Source organism: Macaca thibetana, chromosome 9, assembly GCF_024542745.1.
Source record: "Macaca thibetana thibetana isolate TM-01 chromosome 9, ASM2454274v1, whole genome shotgun sequence".
In the NCBI taxonomy this organism is placed as follows: Eukaryota; Metazoa; Chordata; class Mammalia; order Primates; family Cercopithecidae; genus Macaca; species Macaca thibetana.
In genome coordinates, this window is record NC_065586.1 from 13,692,283 (window position 1) to 13,713,327 (window position 21,045).

General features: G+C 44.2%; 2 protein-coding genes across 14 annotated transcripts in view; both read right to left on the reverse strand.

Annotated features, from left to right (window-relative positions):
* The window catches only part of PHYH (phytanoyl-CoA 2-hydroxylase), a 1,057,918-nt gene that overhangs the window by 489,465 nt on the left and 547,408 nt on the right, over positions 1-21,045 (reverse strand). The window lies entirely within an intron of this gene.
* The window catches only part of FRMD4A (FERM domain containing 4A), a 695,352-nt gene that overhangs the window by 117,913 nt on the left and 556,394 nt on the right, over positions 1-21,045 (reverse strand). For all 13 annotated transcript variants that reach the window (XM_050803197.1, XM_050803199.1, XM_050803194.1 and 10 more), the window contains 2 exons: positions 1,544-1,600; positions 570-592 (listed from right to left, as the gene is read on the reverse strand). In XM_050803197.1, coding sequence (XP_050659154.1) covers positions 570-592; positions 1,544-1,600 — 80 coding nt within the window. The remainder of the gene's footprint in view (positions 1-569; positions 593-1,543; positions 1,601-21,045) is intronic.

Sequence of the window (21,045 nt, forward strand, 5' to 3'; positions counted from 1 at the left end):
GTTTTACAAGGCTATTAATGCCATTCACAGATTCCCAGTAGTTGTCTGTTTATGTTTTCTCCAACACAATATCCTAAGACAGAACCAAAGCAGAGGTGCGGTATTTTTATGTTGTAACACTTTCACGAATGAAATTTCCCTAGAAGACAGCATGTTGTCCCTTGAGGGGCAGGGACTACATTGAGAGAAAAAAAGATGTCCACCTACTTGTCAGGACTGACGAGTTATCTGCAACCATATTTACACCACAATGGTGATTCCAGTCTCTATGAGACATCTGAGCAGCCCGTCCAACCTCAGGACAATGGGCATGTGTGACGCCGGGCCCTAATGTCAGCTTTCCAGTAATCTCCGGGCTTTGCATGTAGTGGAGAACATCATCCTTGCTATTACTATGTTTTCTCTACCTGATCTATCTGTTTCAATGGACAAGTTGAGAGTTAGATCTCATCATTAACATACAACATGAATAAATTGTCCACCTGAAAAGGACATCCTGAATAGTTTCTTTTAATAGAGAAGCAAGGGTTTACATTTTAAACAACAACAACAAAAAATTGTAAACTCACCTAGAAAAATCTCCCTTTGCCTCCTGTAGAAGAAAAAATTCAACATCAGCGAAATACACTAAGCCAGTGTTAGAGACTCTAAAGTACATTCTACAATCATGAGAGTTTCTCTACTGAATGAGATGAGTTCAGCTTCCTGCAGTTATCCTATTTGCTGCAGGAATACAATTAAAACAGAATGCATACCTTTGCTATTTGAATATGAGACATGAAATTAAACTCTAGAAAGTTATAGACAAAGAAAGTGATTGATAATGACAAAATGTACATCTCCACCTCAAAGCCCGGGTCTGACATGTTCTAGTTTAAAGATTCTAAATATGAACATGTATCTGGATAGAACTGTCTATTTCTAGGGTCACTTTTTGTTTTGGTTTGTATTTTATGCTAGTCCCCAATTATACTGAAGACTCTGGAGGTAGGGACCAGGGAAACTTTAGTGAATCCAGTATAATGCCTTAAACATAGTAGTTGCTCAATAAATACTTATTGAAGGAATAAAGAAATGATATCATTTTAACTCATCTTGCCACTATTAAGCTAATATTCTATAACACTTTTTTTTTTTTTTTTTTTGCATAACCTAAAGGGCTTTTCCTTGTCTTTCCAGGGGGCAGAACATGATTTTTTTTGGCCACTAACTCTAGCTATTCACTTGGCTTTCTCCAGGGTGAAAGTACCAAACCCAAAGAAAATGGGGTCAGTAAATGACCTCAGTTTCTCCCAGGCTCAGGTTAAACACACAACTTTGCTTTACAGGGATTTGCTGTCTTAAAATTTTGAAATACTACAAGCCCCTGTTTATTGCTATAGTTTCCATCAGTGTCTCTAATAGCTCTATGCAGCTTATGGCTAAAAAAAGGTAAGATGACAAATAGTGAGTGGACACAGCTACTGGCTATGCCTGGTCAGTCTTATTTCCTTTCTTCTGTGTATGGCCCTGGGACATACAGAGGAGGAGAAAAACAACTTACCTGTAAAATATAGGAAGCTAATTCAAACACCACTTCACTGTCAACGTCAATAAGCTCCTGAAAGGAAAAAGCAACAAAGGAAGACAAGTTTGGTATTTAACAACCACTTTTTTCTTTTTTTAAAAATGACAGCTCTTCTTCGGGAGGATTACTCAGCCCAGGAGTTTGAGACCAGCCTGGGCAACATAATGAGATCCCATCTCTATAGAAAATTAAAAAATTAGCCAGGCAGGGTGGTGCACGTCTATAGACTCAGGTGTTTTGGAGGCTGAGGTAGGAGGATCTCTTAGCCTGGGAGGTTGAGGTTGTAGTGAGCTGTGATAGCACCACTGCACTCCAGCCTGGGTAATGGGGTGAGACCCCAGCTAAAAAAAAAAAAAAAAAAAAAAAAAAGCTTCCTTTTCTGAAGATTTGCTCAGAATCTCCCATATTCATAGAATGTCTTGAGTCTCTGAGACCACTGCCCTGAATTGTTCAGTCCTAAACACTCCCAACATCCTTTTTGCTGCTCTTAGCTGGGATGGACTAGGGGGCCCGGGCCTACCAGATTATCTCAAAGGCCTCATCTTTAAATCTTTCAAGAAATTAAGAGGTGGACTAGGCCCCAGCATTTTACAAACCTGTTTGTTAATGTTATTAATCACTGGAATAGAGATGCTTGACAACAAAACGCATTTTCTGTATAAACTAAACTCAGAACTTTATTGAAAGAAAGGCTTTATTGAAAGGCTTTGTTTGAAAGGAGTGTTACAGTGGGATTGTGACTCCTTAAAATTAAATACAAGGTAGAAATATAGTTCCTCAGTTGTACTAGCCACATTTCTTTCATGTGCTCTACAGTTCATGTCGCTAGTGACTACCGTGTTGTCAGCTCAGATACAGAACATTTCAACCACTGTAGAAAGTTCTATCGGTCAGCGCTGTTACAGAGTGTAAGTTTCACAATGTTTCCGCCTAGTAGTTCTTCCCCCAAATACTTAATTGTGATCTAGGGACTTGGTCTTCAAAGCACTTAAACTTCTCGTTGGTTTTTGAAAAAATTCCTTTTCTCTCTCTCTCTTTATATTTTTGAAATTTATATTTCAAAATGTATATAGTTCATATTTTTTAAAACAGCCTTTTTCTTTTTTTTTTTTTTTTGAGACAGAGTCTCGCTGTGTCACCCAAGAGGGAGTACAGTGGTGCAATCTTGGCTCAGTGCAACCTCTACCTCCCGGGTACAAGTGATTCACCTGCCTCAGCCTCCTGAGTAGCTGGGACTACAGGCATGCACCACCACACCTGGCTAATTTTTTTGTATTTATAGAGATGGGGTTTCACCAGGTTGGCCAGGCTGATCTGGAACTCCTGGCATCAGATGATGTGCCTGCCTTGGCCTCCCAAAGTGTTGGGATGATTACAGGTGTGATCCCCCATACCCAGCCATAACAGCTTTATTGAAGTATAACTAAAACACCTCAAAAACTGCATGTTTAATGTAAACAATTTTATGAGTTTGGACAGATGCATACACCCATGACACCATTACCACAATCAAGGTAATAAACATATCTATCATATCCAAAGATTTCCGTGTGTCTGTGTGTGTGTGTGTGTGTGTGTGTGGTACAAACACTTAGCCTGGCATGGTGGCTCACGCCTATAATCCCAGCGCTTTGGGAGGCTGAGGTGGATGGATCACTTGAACCCAGGAGTTCGAGACCAGCCTGGCCAACATGGCAAAACCCCATCTCTAGTAAAAATACAAAAATTAGCCTGGAATGGTGGTGCATGCCTGTAGTCCCAGCTACTTGGGTGGGAGGGTCACCTGAGCCTGGAAAGGTTGAGGCTACAGTGGGTCATAATCATGCTACTACACTCCAGCCTGCTGACAGAGAGACCCTGCCTCAAACAAACAAACAAACAAAACAACAAACCCACTAAACATGAAAACATGACCTACATTAATAAACTTCTTAGTGCACAGCACTGTCTCATTATACATAGCTCACATGTTAAAGACAAAGAGAAGCCTTGAGTTCATCAGCATGTGAGAATAATACACAATTTAATTGATATCCTATGTCTGGTGTCAAGCTTAAGCACAAATGTCCATCTTTATTTTCTTTTCCCTAATATCACTAGATCCCATAGTGGCTGACTGGATGACAGAGAGCTAGAGGTCAAAGAGATTTAGAGACCAGCCAGCTGACCCTGAGAATGGAATCCAAAAACATTCAGGGACTTTGGAAACCCACAGGGCCTTAATGGCACTTAAGGGGCCGGGAACAGACCCCCAACTACTTGTCCAGAATGTGACCTCCCTTAGGACTTACATTTCTCCTAAAATCAATAGAAACCCAGCTTCAGCCAACACATTCTCAGAACAACATTTATAACGCGAGTTCGCTTAGCAAGAGTTTCTATTCACTTGCATTACAAGCCAGACTCTGATTCAAGGATTTTTTTTTGTTTGTTTTTTGGTTTTTTTGGAGACACAGTCTCATTGTTGTTGCCCGGGCTGGAGTGCAATGGTGTGATCTTGGCTCACTGCAACCTCCGCCTCCCGGGTTCCAGCAATTCTCCTGCCTCAGCCTCCCAAGTAGCTGGGACTACAGGCACACACCACCATGCCTGGCTAATTTTTTTGTATTTTTAGTAGAGATGGGGTTTCACCATGTTGGCCAGGCTGGTCTCGAACTTCTGACCTCAGGTGATCCACCCACCTCGGCCTCCCAAAGTGCTGGGATTACAGGCATGATTCATGGATTTTCTATTTATTTTTTGAGATTCACGGATTTTCTAATTATTTTTTGAGAGGTCCAGAATTGGCTCCTGCAATTTAAAACAATGCATTCAGGCACACCTGGAACTTTTGAAGGAGAGATATCATTCAGGCTCCTTTGGGCCTGGGAATTTCAAAGCTGGATACTAATATTTGCCCTGGAACCACCTGAGAAGTATGGCTTAAAAGAACTCATGAGAGCCTATGGAAGAACTGGGGACAGTAATTCCTTACGTTTAACCAGCTGAAAGAGCTTTCTGGCGGTTGGAATTGATAGAGGCTGTCAGTGCTGGGATGTGGAAGAATGTTTGGAATTGCAGTTCTGGGATTAGCAGGTCCCATCAGAATGTAAATCATTTAACAGTGTACAAATGGCTTCACAGAAACACTGTCCAGGGTTACCACAATAGATGGTTTCTACTCTCACTATGTGCATTTCCATTCCCACCTGAATGCCTTGGAGTGCACTTGTTAGTGTGCTGTTGTATGTGTGCTTTTCTGTCAAACATTTACACCTATGTTACAGCCAATGGTCGACTGCGGGCTAATATTTAACATCTGCTGAGGCTTATCTGATGCGCAGCTCAAAACCAACCATCAGAAAATAACACTTTTAAGTGCGAACATAGCTTTCAGTTTGCTGTTTGATTCATCTGATAAACGAAAATGTCTATACCTGCGTGGAGGCGGGGAAAATGAAGGAAGGTCTTTTATTCTATTTTACACAGCCCAGTATGTGGTTCCAGGAGAGTATCACTGGTGAACATTAACTGTAACGTAACTGTTATCCACAGGAAAGCTACCAAAAATGCACCATCGAATATCTAACCTGATTGATTCAACTTCTCTCTCACCATAGTTGTTCTCGGGGTAAGTGAGAACTGGCACCTTTAACTGTGGTGACTTTTCGGGTGAAAAGTCTGACCTTGACCATCTATCTCCCAGTGAAGACACCAAAAACAGGAAGAGTTGAAATGTGGCCAGTGGGAGGGGAAATGATTCAAGAATCAAGCGCCCCCGGCAATGCACATGCTTACACAATCTGATGGAAAGAGCCGTATTATTACTTCTGACCTCGCCTGTTTAACATGCATTGAGTTGAAGGATCATTTCACTGGATGTTCTCGGAGGACTCAACACAAAGACCGAAAGGGTGTGGGTAAGAACCAGTCTAGGGTGGTGGGAAGACATCCTGACAGTCTTTGCCCAATTCCCCAATGTCACTTGTTCATGATGCCTTTTCCCCCTTGCACACCTCACCCTTCCAGGTGGCTTTATCCTTAAGATTCTACTGCAATGGGGCAGAGCTCTAGACTTCTGGCTCACTCTGAAAATTTCCCATGGTACTGCAAAACCTGAAAGCCGGCCAGGCACGGTGGCTTAGGCCTGTAATCCCAGCACTTTGGGAGGCCGAGGCGGGCAGATCATTAGGTCAAGAGATCGAGACCATCCTGGCCAACATGGTGAAACCCCGTCTCTACTAAAAATACAAAAATTAGCTGGGTGTGGTGGCGCATGCCTGTAGTCCCAGCTATTCGGGAGGCTGAGGCAGGAGAATCGCTTGAACCCGGGAGGTGGAGGTTGCAGTGAGCCAAGATAGCGCCACTGCACTCCAGCCTGGTGACAGAGTGAGACTCCATTTCAAAAACAAAACAAAACAAAACAACTCTGAAAGCCAAGTTCCACAGAGAGGAGTTAATAGATGTTTCCAGGGGTCTTCCTAGCAGAAATGTGCTCCCACATAACACTAGAGAAAATGATTCTCCCTTTTCCCTATCTGACTTTTACAGTGGTCCAGAGGTGGCTTTTCATTTATTTATTTTTCTTTTTTGAGACAGGATCTCACTGTGTCACCCAGACTGGAATGCAGTGGTGCAATCTCGGCTCACTGCAACCTCCGCCTTCTGGGTTCCAGCAATTCTTGTGCCACAGCCTCCCAAGTAGCGAGGATTACAGGTGTGCGTCACCATGCCTGGCCAATTTTTTTATTTTTAGTGGAAACAGGGTTTCACCATGTTGGCCAGGCTGGTCTCAAACTCCTGACCTTAAGTGATCCACCCACCTTGGCTTCCCAAAGTGCTGGGATTACAGGCATGAGCCACCACGCCCGGCCAGACAGAGGTGGCTTCTTTCATGGGTTTCTGCTCAAGCAGAGGAACTACACTGACGGGGGGCACACAGTGTGTAAAAATCCCATTTTTTCCTGGGATTCTGGGCGTTCCCCTTAACTAAGGACAAGATGGGATCATAGGAGGAGCAGAAGACACTTCCAGGAGGCTTGAGGGTGGCGTCCGTCTTATGCAGGGGCTGAGGTGTGACATTCCTCTGTGCTTATGCAATCCGCATCTCCGTGGTGAAGACCCCAGTGCTCTTGCAGACATTGGAGGAGAGGATTCTGCAGGGTCGTTCACTGAGCCGGAATCTTGCCTGGGAATCTTGGGCTGTCTGGTGGGCATGGAATAACTTTACTCTGAGACTAGAGAAGCCCAGGGGGGCAACGCTGGCAGGAGGGAATGTAAGGTCCTTTGGTGACTGTGGCCACTGGGTGTATACTTTAGGCATCTGCTTTCCTTACTACTGAATAATGCATGCTGCTCCCTTTGATCTTTTGAGAAATGGTATGGAAAGACAAACCGTGACCATCTGCAGGGGTGTGTGTGTGTGTGTGTGTGTGTGTCTGTGTTTGCACGTGCATACGTGCTCTGAGTAGGGGTGGGAAGGGCGGCCCCACTTCCTCCCACATTGTGTTGTTTTATCCCAGGTGACTGAACTGCCGAAGGAAGAGGTCTGAGGTCATTTATCAGCAGCACCATGGCTAACAATATTCTCAGAAAGAGTTCCCTCTGAGGGCCTCCAAGTGTTTCTAATAAGTGGCCATGTGGGAACCCCAAATGGCAGGTGTTACGGATGTTCTCCAAGTGTCCTGAGAGCCGGAGGGCCTCTTTGCTCGGAGGGACTGGGTGGTGGTCTTTATGCTCAACCAAGAATCTTAATGCAAAGCAGCCCACCATGGTCCGGAATTGCAGGAATTCCAACTCTGATGTAAGACAAATGAGATAATTCCATGAGAAAATGTAATTGACAACCATATGGTAGGTCGAGAAGATTTTGTCAAGGAAAATCTTTGCAAAGTCCACTCAGAACCACTTCTAGGGTTAGGAAAGCCACCAAGGGTTTTCCTAACAAATTCTCACCAGTTATCACCACGTTTATTCTTACCCACAAAACATCTAAAGATGATAGATAAGCCATTCTCCTTAAGATTATTTCTACTGTCCCCTGAAAGTCCCATATTCTGGTCTTAACCCCCCAATGCCGTGGGGACATGGACTGAACCACCTGACCTTCAGTTTGATTTTCCTTATCAGTAAAATGGGGATAACAATTTCCTTTCCAATTATTTTACTGGGTTTGGTGCGGCATAAATGGAGAAGTGACTTGGAAACGATAAAACACACTACAATTATTAGGTCTATATTATTTATTTCTGCTGATGAGTATCTATAGATAATCTGAACTCCACAGTTTTGTCTTTGTTCTTTAGTATATCTTAGCATTTATAGGAATCTTTACTAAGATTTTGTTTTAAAAGAGATGGGTAGTGTGTGTGTGTGTGTGTGTGTGTGTGTGTGTGTGTATACTGGTCACCATGTCTGTGGTGTATTTTATGTGTCAACTTGACAGGCCAAGGGTTACCCATTATTTACTGATTTTTGAGACAGGGTCTTGCTGTGTCACCCAGGCTAGAGTGCGGTGACACCATCTCAGCTGACTGCAACCTCTGCCTCCTAGGTTCGAGTGATTCTCGTGCCTCAGCTTCCTGAGTAGCTGGGATTACAGGTGCCCATCACCACAACCGGCTAGCTTTTTGTATTTTTAGTAGAGATAGGGTTTCACCATGTTGCCCAGGGTGGTCTCGAACTCCTGGGCTCAAGTGATCCACCCATCTCAGCCTCCCAAAATGCTGGGATTATAGGCATGAGCCACTGCATCCAGCCCCGAGTCGCACAGATTAAACAGTTTCTGGATGTGTCTATGAGGGTGTTTCTGGATGAGATCAGCATTTGAATCAGTGGACTCAATAGACCACCCTTCGCAGTGAGGGTGGACATCACCCAATCCTGGAAGGTTTGAACAGATCAAAAGATGGAGGATGGAGGAGCTCGCCCCTTTTTTCATTTTTCTTTCTTTCTGTCCCTTGCTTTTTGAGCTGGGACATCACATTTCATCTTCTCTTGTCCTTGGACTGGGACTTATACCACTGGCTCCCTGGTTCTCAGGTCTTTGGACTCAGCCAGTGGACTGACACCACTGGCTTTCCTGGGTCTCCAGCTTGCAGACAGCAGACTGTGGGATTTCTCAGCCCCCATGATCTTGTGAGCCAACCCCTCATAAGAAGTCTCCTTCTGATATCTGTATATCTATATATATCCTATTGGTTCTGTTCCTCTGACTAATACACCGTATATCATTGAAGTGGGACACAATGCCCATATTTAGCCCAACTTTCTCTCTTCTTGTGGCTCTATGCCTCATTGCACAACTCATCATGACTACGCAAAGTTGCCCCCGGGGCAAACAGGGGCTGTGGTGCAGGATGAGACTGATGCGATCTTGCACAATTGCTCATTATTAGCCCTCTGCCAGTTTTTCAGCATCAAGTCACTTCATGTTTGTCTAATGATCCAAGAGGTGAATGCCACTCGTGCTTAGCCACAGCCCTAATTCTGCCGCACTGGGATTTCTCACGCTGTCCACCCCACAGCAGACAGCCCATGTCAGGATCTCAAGGAATCACTCTTTATTAAGTTCTATTTTAAAAAATTTTTACTTTTACTTATTTATTTTTGTCGAGACAGGGTCTTGCTCTGTTGCCCAGGATGGAGTGCAGTGGCACCATTATAGTTCACTGCAGCCTTGAACTCCTGGGCTTAAGTGATCCTCCTGCCTCAGCCTCCTGGGTAGCTGGGACCACAGGCACACACCACCATGCTTAGCTAACTTTAATTTTTTTTTTTTTGTAGAGATGGGGGTCTCACTATGTTTCTCAGGCTGGTCTTCAACTCCTGGGCTCAAGTGATCCTCCTGCCTTGGCCTCCCAAAGTGTTGGGATTACAGGTGTGAGCTACTACACCTGGCCTGTAATCATTCTTTTAGAGGTCATGGGCATAGCCAAGATGACAGATCCATGTAAGTTTGTTTCTTGAAAGTTGAAAAAGAAGGTACCTGTCTATCCTTCTCTCATTCCCCCTCTGTCCTACAAGGGCGCGCTCTAAACCTGCATCAATGAAACTAAGAGGTAAGGATGAGAGCTCTGTAAGTCTGAGGCTGATATTTATGTTGTCCTGTAGAAGGTGATTCTGGGCTTTGGCTTGGTTCTCCCACCTACAGATGAGATGATGTCATCTGATCATTAGCAACGCACGTTGAAGATATTGAATAAAAGACCATTTATTTCAATATCAACAAGAGAGAGAGCATTAAGACCTAAACTGCACATGTGGCCCAAGGATGATTACCTAAACTACTTTTTTTTTTTTTTTTTAAGAGAAGAGGTCTCTGTCACCCAGGCTGGAGTGCCCTAATGTGATCCTGGCTCACTTCAGCCTCGAACTCATGGGCTCAAGTGATCCTCCCATCTCAGCTTCCCAAGTAGTTGGGAATACAAGTGTGTGCCACCATGCCTGGCTAATTAAATACATCTTTTTTGTAGAGCTGTGGTCTTGCTATGTTGCCCAGGCTGATCTCAAACTCTTGGCCTCCCAAAGTTCTGGGATTATAGGTATGAGCCACCACACAGAGGCTCCTAGACTCATTTGAATAAGACTTGCACCCTCCCAAGAGCACCCATAAAGCAGATATTTTAAACCTTTTCCTTTATGTCATGATTTGTTCTCAGTGCAATGCAGGCAACAATATTCAGTGATTTCTCAGGAAATATGCAAATCCTTGCTCCCTGGGATTGGAAATTAACCAATTAAAAAATAATTTTCTGAGCATCGGCTATGTGCCTAGAACAGTGATAGGCCATGGAAGATGAGCTTAAAAATCCACTCGGAAAAATGCTGGTACCAACTTCTCCTCCAGCCTAAAGAAGCATATTTCAGCCCATCTCCAGATGACAACCACAGTCCTGTTTCTTTGGTTATCACTGCTGGGGAAGGTTAGTGCTTTTAGACAAAGCATAATTGAAATGTGATGAATGTCCCTAAAGAGTGCATTGCCAGCTGGATGTGGTGACTCACATCTGTAATCTAAGCACTTTAGGAGGCCAAGGAAGGAGGATCACTGGAGCCCAGGAGTTTAAGACCAGCCTGGGCAACATGGTGAGACCCTGTTTCACTTGGAAGCAAAATAAAACAAAACGCACGAAAAAAACAAATTAGCTGGGCATGGTGGCGCACGCCTGTAGTAGTCCCAGCTACTTGGGAGGCTGAGGCAAGAGAATTGCTTGAACCTGGGAGGCGGAGGTTGCAGTGAGCTGAGATTGCGTCACTGCACTCCAGCCTGGGCGACAGAGCGAGACTCTGCCTCATAAACAAATAAATAAATAGTTCATAGCCAATCCCTTCGGGCCAGGGCAAAGTTATACAGGTGAAATATTAGATTCCTGATGTGATCTTAGAGACCAGAATAGATGCCCCTTTATCAACTAGAGTAGACGCTAAGGTTAAGTTACCTACAGGTCGAGGGTTCAGGACAAGCTGGCCTAGCAAATTTCTCAGTTTCTGTGGCTAAACTCTCTACCAATAGGAGCTGTCAACTCTGGTTTACGACCCAGACCATTACAACTCTGCCTGGACAGGCGGCCAGCCTTACAAACATTCTCTTCTGAGGAACTACTGCAGACTTTAGGCTAATTTCAGCAGTTCACAGAGGCTGCACACAAACTGCCTTTGTGTCCTATAGTTGACCTTGTGAGGTAAACAGCCTCAAATTCCACCTCATTTTAGTGCTAAAAGCCACCCCAGGAAGGAACCAGAGGTCATGATGTTAAGTAAAATAGGCCAGGCACAGAAAGACGAAGTTCGTGTTTTCTCACTTAATTGTGGAAGCTAAAAATGAAAACCATCAAACTCAGAGACAGAGAACAGAGGGTGGTTACCAGAGGCTGGGAAGGGTGGGAGGAGTGGGGGAGACGGGGATGGTTAATGGGTTCAAAAAAATAGAAAGAATGAATAAGACCTAGTATTTGATAGCTCAACAGGGAAACTGTAGTCAATAATGATTGAATTGTACATTTTCATATAAGTAAAAGAGTAGAAGTGGATTGTTTATAACACAAAGGATAAATGCTTGAGGGGGTGGATACCCCATTTGCCCTGATGTGGTTATTACACATTGCATGCCTGTATCAAAATATCTCATGTACCCCATAAATATATATACCTACTATGAACCCACAAAAATTAAAAATTTAAAAAACCAAGACAAAAACCCCATCCTAAAGTGAACATGGGACATGTGTCACCTATATGTCTACCTGCGGCACACACACTCGACACTCCTTCATAACTATGCGTATCTTTTCCCCAAATCTGCTGAGTGTGTAGGACTCTATTATGTAATACGAACACCATGAGGCATAAAATCCAACCTGCCCTGCCCCTCTTCAAAAAGAGCACCTTCAGTCCACGCTGGAGACTTCGTCTTCTCAGTTTGCAAACTGGTGCTGCCAATACAGCCCTCCTTTCTCCTAGTTAGCCATCTGGTGGCCTTTCGGATGACACTGACGGTGCATCCAGTCATTCTGACAGCCACACATGCCACCTAACCTCAGTCGAGGAACTATCAAAGTACTTCTCTGAGGAAGTGAATGGAAAGGTCTTTCAATGTGAGCGCCAATTTTCTTTTCTCTCTGAAGGTTTGCATGTGGAGAAGACAGGGAGCTGGTGATTTCTTGATTTCTCTTATAACTGTAAGATGTATCATTTGTGGAAATCTTTCTGATAAAAAACTAAACAGACTCTGTCATTTCATGACCTCTGTTTGCAAAGCTTTCAGACATCACTGTGATGACTCATTTTTGATGGTGGATAATTTTCTTCTGTCAGTGCAGAACCCAGGATAGGCAGGATTCAATCCAGCCTGAAGGTGCGGGAAGAGCTGAGGGTCCACATCCTTGCCTCGCTCCCGTCTCGTGGGATAAGTCCACTGCCTCCTGCAGGGGCTGATGGATGAACCCCTTCAGTTGGCTGTTGGAAGCCACACCGGAAGAAGGAGAGGAGCAGATGGAAAAGGCTTGGAGGGACAGCTGTGCCGTCTCATCGGTCTCTTTCCAGGGAACATACACCATTCCAGGTAGGCTTCCTGTGGGAGTTTCCCATGGAACGGGACACACATTTCTAAATGAGATGTATCCACGCCCTGGCCAATGTCCTCTCTATCACCCACCTGTCTCCTTAGTGAGTTCAAGCACATCAGAAACACTGTTGGACCATGTGGGAATCTCATTCCACACTTCTTCCCACTCCACCTGAAGCACACAATGACAGCCCCGCTGTCTCATATCCATATTTTAATTTTCTGCAACTTGGATAGATGATGACTACGTTTTCCTGCTCTATTGTATAAAGTAGAGGGGCGGAAGGGAAGAGAAAGTGAGAGGGGCGTCTGCTGTGGCCATGCCTCCTGCCTGCTGGGAAAGAGAGCGGAAGGTAGGAAGGCAGTGTTCACAATCTGGGAAAAATAGCAAAACAAAGCCAAACACCTTTCCTCACCTTTCTGCTATTAGAGATGAGAGGTTCGTTCTCTGAAGAAGAACAGGAAGCAGGGATGAAGTGGACCGGAAGTGCAGGAATTACACAGAATTCTATACCTAGTATGGAGACTGTTCCCTCCAGATCCCTGGATGTGGGAGGACATGTCCCAGGCAGGAAGGGAAGGTTTTCTCTGGAGAGAATGGAGAGCCAGAGAGGAAAGACGTCCAGATACCAAGACACTGATATTCAGGGTTCCCCAGGGAAAGAACCAGCTTGCGATGGGAGCACGTCACAAGGACACCCACTGGGGGACCATTCCACCCTGAAATGGAGCATCTGCTTAGTTTCCAAGTGTGAAGCGACAGACCAGGGCCAGCAGACAACTGAGGAAGCCTCGTACAGGAAAGAGAGACCAATACAAATAAACTGGAAAGAAAGAGCTGGAAGGAAACACAGAATAATAGTGATAACTAATATTATCAGAGTGATAAGAGAGGATATTATGTTCCTGAAACAATAATAGCATAATATTTTAAAAATCAGATAATATAAAGAAACTCTTAGAAATTAAAACAAACAAACAAAAAACAAAACCATAATGGCAAAGGTGAGAAAGTCCAGAGAAGAGATTAAAGTAAATCCCTACAAAGCCTCCCAGAAAGTAGAATAAAAAGACAGAGACAGACAGCTGGAGAGACAAGGTATCAGAGCGGGAGGCCATGATGAGCACTTGATAAATAGGAATTCTGGAAAGAGAGGACACAGGCAAGAGGGGAGAAGATATCAAAGAAACAATCCAAAAAGAACCCCACAACTAAAAAAGAATGCACGTTGCATCTCCAGACTAAAAGTGCCCATTGAACACAGAGTACGATGGATTTACAAAGACCCACATCAGGGTACCCATCCTGAAATTTTAGATCAAAAGGAGCAAAAAAGAGTTCCCAAAGGATCCCATTGTTGGGGGCCCAAGGGGGTGTCACATACAATGGATAGGATGGTGGGCTTTTCCAGAGCAATGCCTTTGGTATTCCGAGAGAAAAAATTTTTGGTATATTTCTGTATCCAGTCAAACTATTCATTAGATATGAAGCTAGAATAAAGACTTTTTCAGATATGCCAGGATCCAAACATTTTACTTCCCGCGTGTGCTTTCTCTGGATTGACTGCAGGATGTTCTCCAGTGAAACAGTGGTGTAAAACAAAAAATAGGAAGTCTCCGGATCCACGAAACAGAGGACCCAATACACAGCGAGGGAGAAGGAAAGACCCTGATGGGGATGAGGCATCCCGGGTTGAGACTCTGCATGAGACCAAGTCCAGGCTGGAGCAGGAGGATAGAGGAGCGTAAGAGAGAGGTCCTGGAAAAACAACAGCAGTAGCAGCTACCACAGCAACCAAAATCAAACCAAAGAGGAATGAGAACTACCCGATGTAGCTGGAAATTAATATTGGTAGACATCTGGGAATCTGTAGGAACTTTTGGAGAAAAGTGAAGGGTATATAGAAACTAAACAAGTGAAAGCAAGGTAAGTATTCCCTTTGGGTAAAACAATGGGTTGTCTAAAAAAGGAGCTGCAACCACAGGATACTACTTGGATTAGTCACGATAATATCATGCTGATGACTCTCGCTTTAAGCCAGAATTGTGCTATCACCACATTGAGAAAATGGAAAAGGAAATAAAATGTGGGTGGTTATAATCTAAATCTACATCCTTTTTTTTTTTTTTTTTTAAGACAAAGTCTCGCTCTATCCACCAGGCTGGAGTGCAGTAGTGTGATCTGGGCTCTTAGATTCACTGCAACCTCTACCTTTGGGGCTCAGATGATCCTCCCACCTCAGCCTCCAGAGAAGCTGGGACTACAGGCATGTGCCACCACACCCGACTAGTTTTTGTGTTTTTTGTAGACATGGAATCTCACTATGTTGCCCAGGCTGGTCTCAAGCTCCTAAGATCAAGTGATCCCCCCACCTCAGCCTCCCAAAGTGCTGGTATTTTACAGGCGTGAGCCACTGTGCCTGGCCATCTCCATCCATCTTAACAGGAATTCAATAAAATGAATCAATCTAGGAATAATACCCTGTGTCAATTATTTAGCTATATGGAGGCAAATACTAGAAGAAACAGCTAAAACTGTTGCAAGTGGCAGGAGTTGCGGGGAGGAGGCTGTTTGTCATAACAAGCCTTGTGGAACCGTTTGAGTTTTAAATGATGTCATATATTACTTTGATAGAAACCAATATTACTATTTTAAAAAGTGAATGAAATTGGCTGGGTGCCGTGGCTCACACCTGTAATCCCAGTGCTTAGGGAGGCCGAGGCGGGCGGATCACGAGGTCAGGAGATGGAGACCATCCTGGCTAACACGGTGAAACCCCGTCTCCACTAAAAATACAAAAAATTAGCCGGGCGTGGTGGTGGGTGTCTGTAGTCCCAGCTACTGGGGAGGCTGAGGCAGGAGAATGGCATGAACCTGGGAGGCAGAGCTTGCAATGAGTCGAGATTGCACCACTGCACTCCAGCCTGGGCGACAGAGCAAGACTCTGTCTCAAAAAAAAAAAAAAAAAAAAAGTGTGAATGAAATTGAACTTTGAAAAAGCAAAATAAGCAGCTTATTTTACCTTGACAACTTAGATTTTAATATATGGTAGGAACCATTCCCCAAGAGACAGGGAGGGAGCAGATATTAAAACCACGCTGGATAAACCCAGGCATCTGTGTATCAGCATCAGGATGGGTTATCTGGGTCTAACACCACCCTCTGGGCTCTTCAAGGCCCCCAAAGCACCAGGGGGCTGTGTGGGTGGCACAAAGAGAATCACAGCCAAGAGAAAAAAACCTCGGGTCTAAATCCAACTAGCTAATCACATGCCTGGCATGAGACTAAGAACTTTGCATGCTTTATCTCACTGAATCTTCCCAAGAAGGTTGTGGTTAGACCTTATAACATCCTTACTCAATTAGAGAGGAAAGGGAAGCTTGGAGACGTTACAGGAGGTGCCCACATTTATTCCTTTTACCAAGGGGCAAGGCTGGGAAAAGATCCTGGGTCTGCCTGACAGCAAAATCTGAACTCTCAGTCACTCAGCAGTGCCTATCATGATCTTTACATTGACACAGGTTACACAGGCTATCCAGCCATCCCCCAGTCCTTCGTCTCTGAGTCACTTAGACTCTCTCTCCCTACTTCCTCCTCTGGAAAGCTATTGATTCTCACTCCATCTCACGCAGAGATGCTGAGGCTCAAATATCATACTATATAAAAGAAATTTAAAAATAAAATTTAAATGGCATTTTATACAAATGAGAAGATTATTCTTGCTCACGGGAAGGAGACAGGGGCCTTGGGATGCAACTTGGTCTCCTATATCAATTTGAAAGAAGCTGTCTCTTGGTCATTTGTGGTCATTTATGTGCCCAAGCCCAAGGAAAGATTTCGAGAAGAGAGAGCTGGGTTCTGGGGTGACATTCAGCATGTGGGCTGATGCTGTCGGGACCTTGATCCTAAATGTGGCTGGCTGCAAAGGTGTCATCACCTCCACTCAGGGCACCTGTAGTATTCAGTTCTGAAATTTATTCTTTTTAATTTTCCCTGAATCGCAAAGTCCTAGGCGTACACGATGTTCAGAAGCCTTCAGTGCCAGCTCAGCATTTGGGACAAGACAGTACTGAACAACTGCTCTCCCTTTCCCCAAGCATCTGCCCAAGTAGGCTTTGGGTCAATTAATTTTTTTTTTTTTTTTTTGAGACGGAGTCTCGCTCTGTCACCCAGGCTGGAGTGCAATGGTGCAATCTCAGCTTACTGCAACCTCAGCCTCCCGGGTTCGCTCAAGCAATTCTCCTGACTGAGCCTCCTGAGTAGCTGGGATTACAGGCGCCTGCCACCACGCCTGGCTAATTTTTGTACTTTTAGTAGAGATGGCGTTTCACCATGTTGGTCAGGCTGGTCTCGAACTCCTGACCTCGTGATGCGCCCGCCTCGGCCTCCCAAAGTGCTGGGATTACAGGCGTGGGCCCGGGACAATTTTTTATTTGCCCTGCTCGAGAATGATTTCGTGGGTTCAGCCTTGCCATTCATTTACTTCGCTGCCCAAGGCTGCCACCTGGTGGAGACCGCTCACCTTTCGTTTCTTAACTTGGTTTCAAAGCGCTTTCACATTCATTAAAAAAAAAACACCAAATACTCTTACAACCTGTATGTAAGGTTAGTATTATTATTTCCACTTTATAATGAGAAAATGGGGTCTTAGAAGAAAGAATTTGAAGGTGCCTGGAACTGCATTTGGTATCTTTTTCCTCCATTCAGCAAAACCCCAAAATGCTGTCCTCTGAGTGTGCTGGGTTTGAGCCCAGTGTAAGTCCTGGCTCAGCAACCGTCCCGAAATGAGGTCTTTTCACAGAACTGAATTTGATCATTACCAGGCCCTCTGTTATTCTGAACATTTGTACTTGGTAGAACTATTCTGTGCAGTGAATGTGTTGAGGTACTTCCAGAAGGAAAGTGATGGCTGATACCATTCCAACTTGTGTGTGTGTGTGTGTGTGTGTGTGTGTTAAGGTTTAATGGGCTTTTGCAATCCCCAAGGCCTGAGCTTAATTAAATTTTAAAATCCAGGCAGCGGTAGCTCCCTAGACTCCTTTGAATCCATCCATTGAACACGTCACAGAGAAGTGTACGAGGAGAGCCTCCCTCCAGGGTGCACCATAGCCTGGCCATTCATTAGGTATGTGATCTCATCTTCATCACTGGGAAAACAGGGATAAAAAGCAACATCTATCTCTCGGGTTGATGGGTGCAGCAAACCATCATGGCACTTGTATGCCTATGTAACAAACCTGCACATTCTGCATATGTATCCCGGAACTTAAAGTATAATAATAATAATAAAACTTTTAGAAAATTCAGGACACTCTGGGCTTTACATTTATTTATTTATTTATTTATTTATTTATTTATTTATTTTTAAAAAGAATTGGCTGGGGGCGGTGGCTCATGTCTGTAGTCTCAGCACTTTGGGAGGCCGAGGTGGGCAGATCACGAGGTCAGGAGTTCAAGACCAGCCTGACCAACATGGTGAAACCCCGTCTCTATTAAAAACACATAAATTAGCCAGGCGTGGTGGCTGGTGCCTGTAATCCCACCTACTCAGGAGGCTGAGGCAGGAGAATCGCTTGAACCCAGGAGGCAGAGGTTGCAGTGAGCTGAGATCTAGCCCGGGCGACAGAGTGAGACTCCATCTCAAGGGGGGGAGGGGGAAGACTTATTTAATCTTCCATCAACATCCTGATAATCTAGTGAAAATTCCTTACTGAGATCATAGGAATGGCTGAACCCATCAAATCTTCGTTGGAAAGTTCTCTGGTTTGTCCATCTGGAATCTGCCCTGACTGAATGCATTACCTTTAAATTTCTTAGTAGACCTTTTATTCTAACTAATCCTCACACTTCAGGACTTCAGACGAGTCCCTGACATTTTACCCAGGTAAGAGGTAGAACTTAAGCTGTGAATTCAGAAAAAACATCTGTTAATTTGCTTTCTGTGGCCCTACATTAGTCAGTTGGTGTATACCTCAAACTCTTCTGCACCTTGTTAATTAAATTTTTAGAGTAAGGGGAAATCCTAGGTTTAGAATTATTTGATTTATTTCAAGGTAGAATGCATTTTGGATTCCAAGTTAATTACCATCAATAAACTTATGCAAAATTCACTCTCAAAGCGGTGTCTATCTCAAAAGGTGTTGTGAAGACTCAGACAATTCGCATAAAGCACTCAGCAACAAGCCCCTACATCATGTGAACTTTGTAGGAATGAACGTTCTTGTCTATTACTGTTAAAGAGCAGCCCTAAGCGGGTGTGATGGAGGTTGCATTCATGAGACATTCACTGCCTTCATTATGTGCATGCAGGGGGTAGCCAGTGGAGTGGGTGTTTCTTTTTAAAAATGTTCTTTTAGGGCCAGGTGCGGTGGCTTACACTTGTAATCCCAGCACTTTGGGAGGCCAAGGTGACTGGATCACTTGAGGTGAGGAGTTCAAGACCAGCCTGGGCAACATGGCAAAACTCATCTCTACTAAAAATACAAAAACTAGCTGGGCGTGGTGGTGCACACCTGTAACCCCAGTTACTCGGGAGGCTGAGGAGGGAGAATCACTTGAACCTGGGAGGCGGAGGCTGCAGTGAGCCGAGATCGTGCCGTTGCACTCCAGCCTGGGTGACAGAGTGATACTGTGTCTCAAAAAAAAAAAAAAAAAAGTTCTTTTAGTCGCAGTTCCTAACCTCGGTGATATTCTGCAAGTCCGTCTTCCCAGGCAAGAGGTGTGTGCTGGAAAGGGGTGTAGGCATTTTGGGTTATCCCACAAAAGGAGACACTACAAGCTTATGGAGCAATTGGATACATGACAAGGGGCTGTCGCTCTCAATTAGGAATCATCGCTTGAACAGACTTTTTTCTAAAGAAGATGCACAAATGACCAATAGCACATGGAAATATGGTGAACATCACTAGTCATCAGGGAAATGCAAATCAAACCACCATGAGATACATCCCACACCCACTGGGATGGTTATTAATAAAACAAAATAGAAAATAACAAATGTTGGAGAGGATGTGGAGAAATTGGAACCGTTGGACACTGTTGGTAGAAATGTAAAATGGTACAGCTGCTATGGAAAACAGTAGGGATGGCTCCTAAAAAATTAAAAATAGAAGTACCCTACGATCTGGTAATACCACTTATAGGCAATACCCTGAACAACTGGGAGTCAGGTCTTGAGGAGATATTTAGACATCCATGTTCATAACAGCATTATTCATGATAGGCAAAAGGTGGAAATAACCCGTTTTTGATGGGTTATTTCCCATCAAAATAACCCATGGATGAATGGATCAACAAAAGGTGATTTACACATACAATAAAATGTTACTTAGCCTTAAAAAGGAAGGCAGTCAAGCATGGTTGCCCACACCTGTTATCCCAGCATTTTGGAAGGCCAAGGCAGGCAGATCACCTGAGCCCACAAGTTCAAGATCAACCTGGGCAACAGGGCTACAAAAAAATACAAAAATTAGCTGGGTGTGGTGGCACACACCTGTAGTTCCAGCTACTTAGGAGGCTGAGGTGGGAGGATTGCCTGAGTCCGGGACTTGGAGGTTGCAGTAAGCCAAGATTGCACCACTGAACTCCAGCCTGGGTGAGAGAGGGACCCTGTCTTAAAAATGAAAAAAAAAAAAAAAAAAAAAGGAAGGAAATTCTGACACATGTTACAACATGGGTGAACTTTTTTTTTTTTTTTTTTAGATAGAGTCTCACTCTGTCACGCAGGCTGGAGTACAACGGCGCCATCTCAGCTCACTGCAACCTCCACCTCCCGGGTTCAAGCGATTCTTCTGTCTCAGCCTCTTAAGTAGCTGGGATTACAGGTGCACACCACCACACCTGGCTAAGTTTTGTATTTTTAATAGAGACGCGGTTTCACCACATTGGCCAGGCTGGTCTCAAACTCCTGATCTCAGGTGATCTGCCTACCTTGGCCTCTCAAAGTGCTGGGATTACAGGCATGAGCCACCACGCCTGGCCAACATGGATGAACCTTGAGGCCATTATGTTAAGTAAAGTAAGCCAGACACAAAAGGACAAATATGATACGATTCCATTTATGTGAAGTACCAGAGTGGTTAAATTCAGAGAGACAAAAAGTAGTGGTTGCCAGGGGCTGAGGAAAGCGGGGAAGAGTATAAGGTTTCAGTTCTGTAGATGAAAAAGGTTCTTGGGTGAACGATGGTGGTGATGGTTGTACAACATTGTGAATGTACTTAATGCCACTGAACTGCACACTTAAAAATGGTTGAGACTACAAACTGAGTTCAGTGTATGCTGCTCGAGTGATGGGTGCACCAAATTCTCACAAATCACCACTAAAGAACTTACTCATGTAACTAAATACCACCTGTTCCCCAAAAACCTACGGAGATATAAAAAAATTTTCAAAAATGGTTGAGATAATAAATGTATGTGCATTTTACTACAATG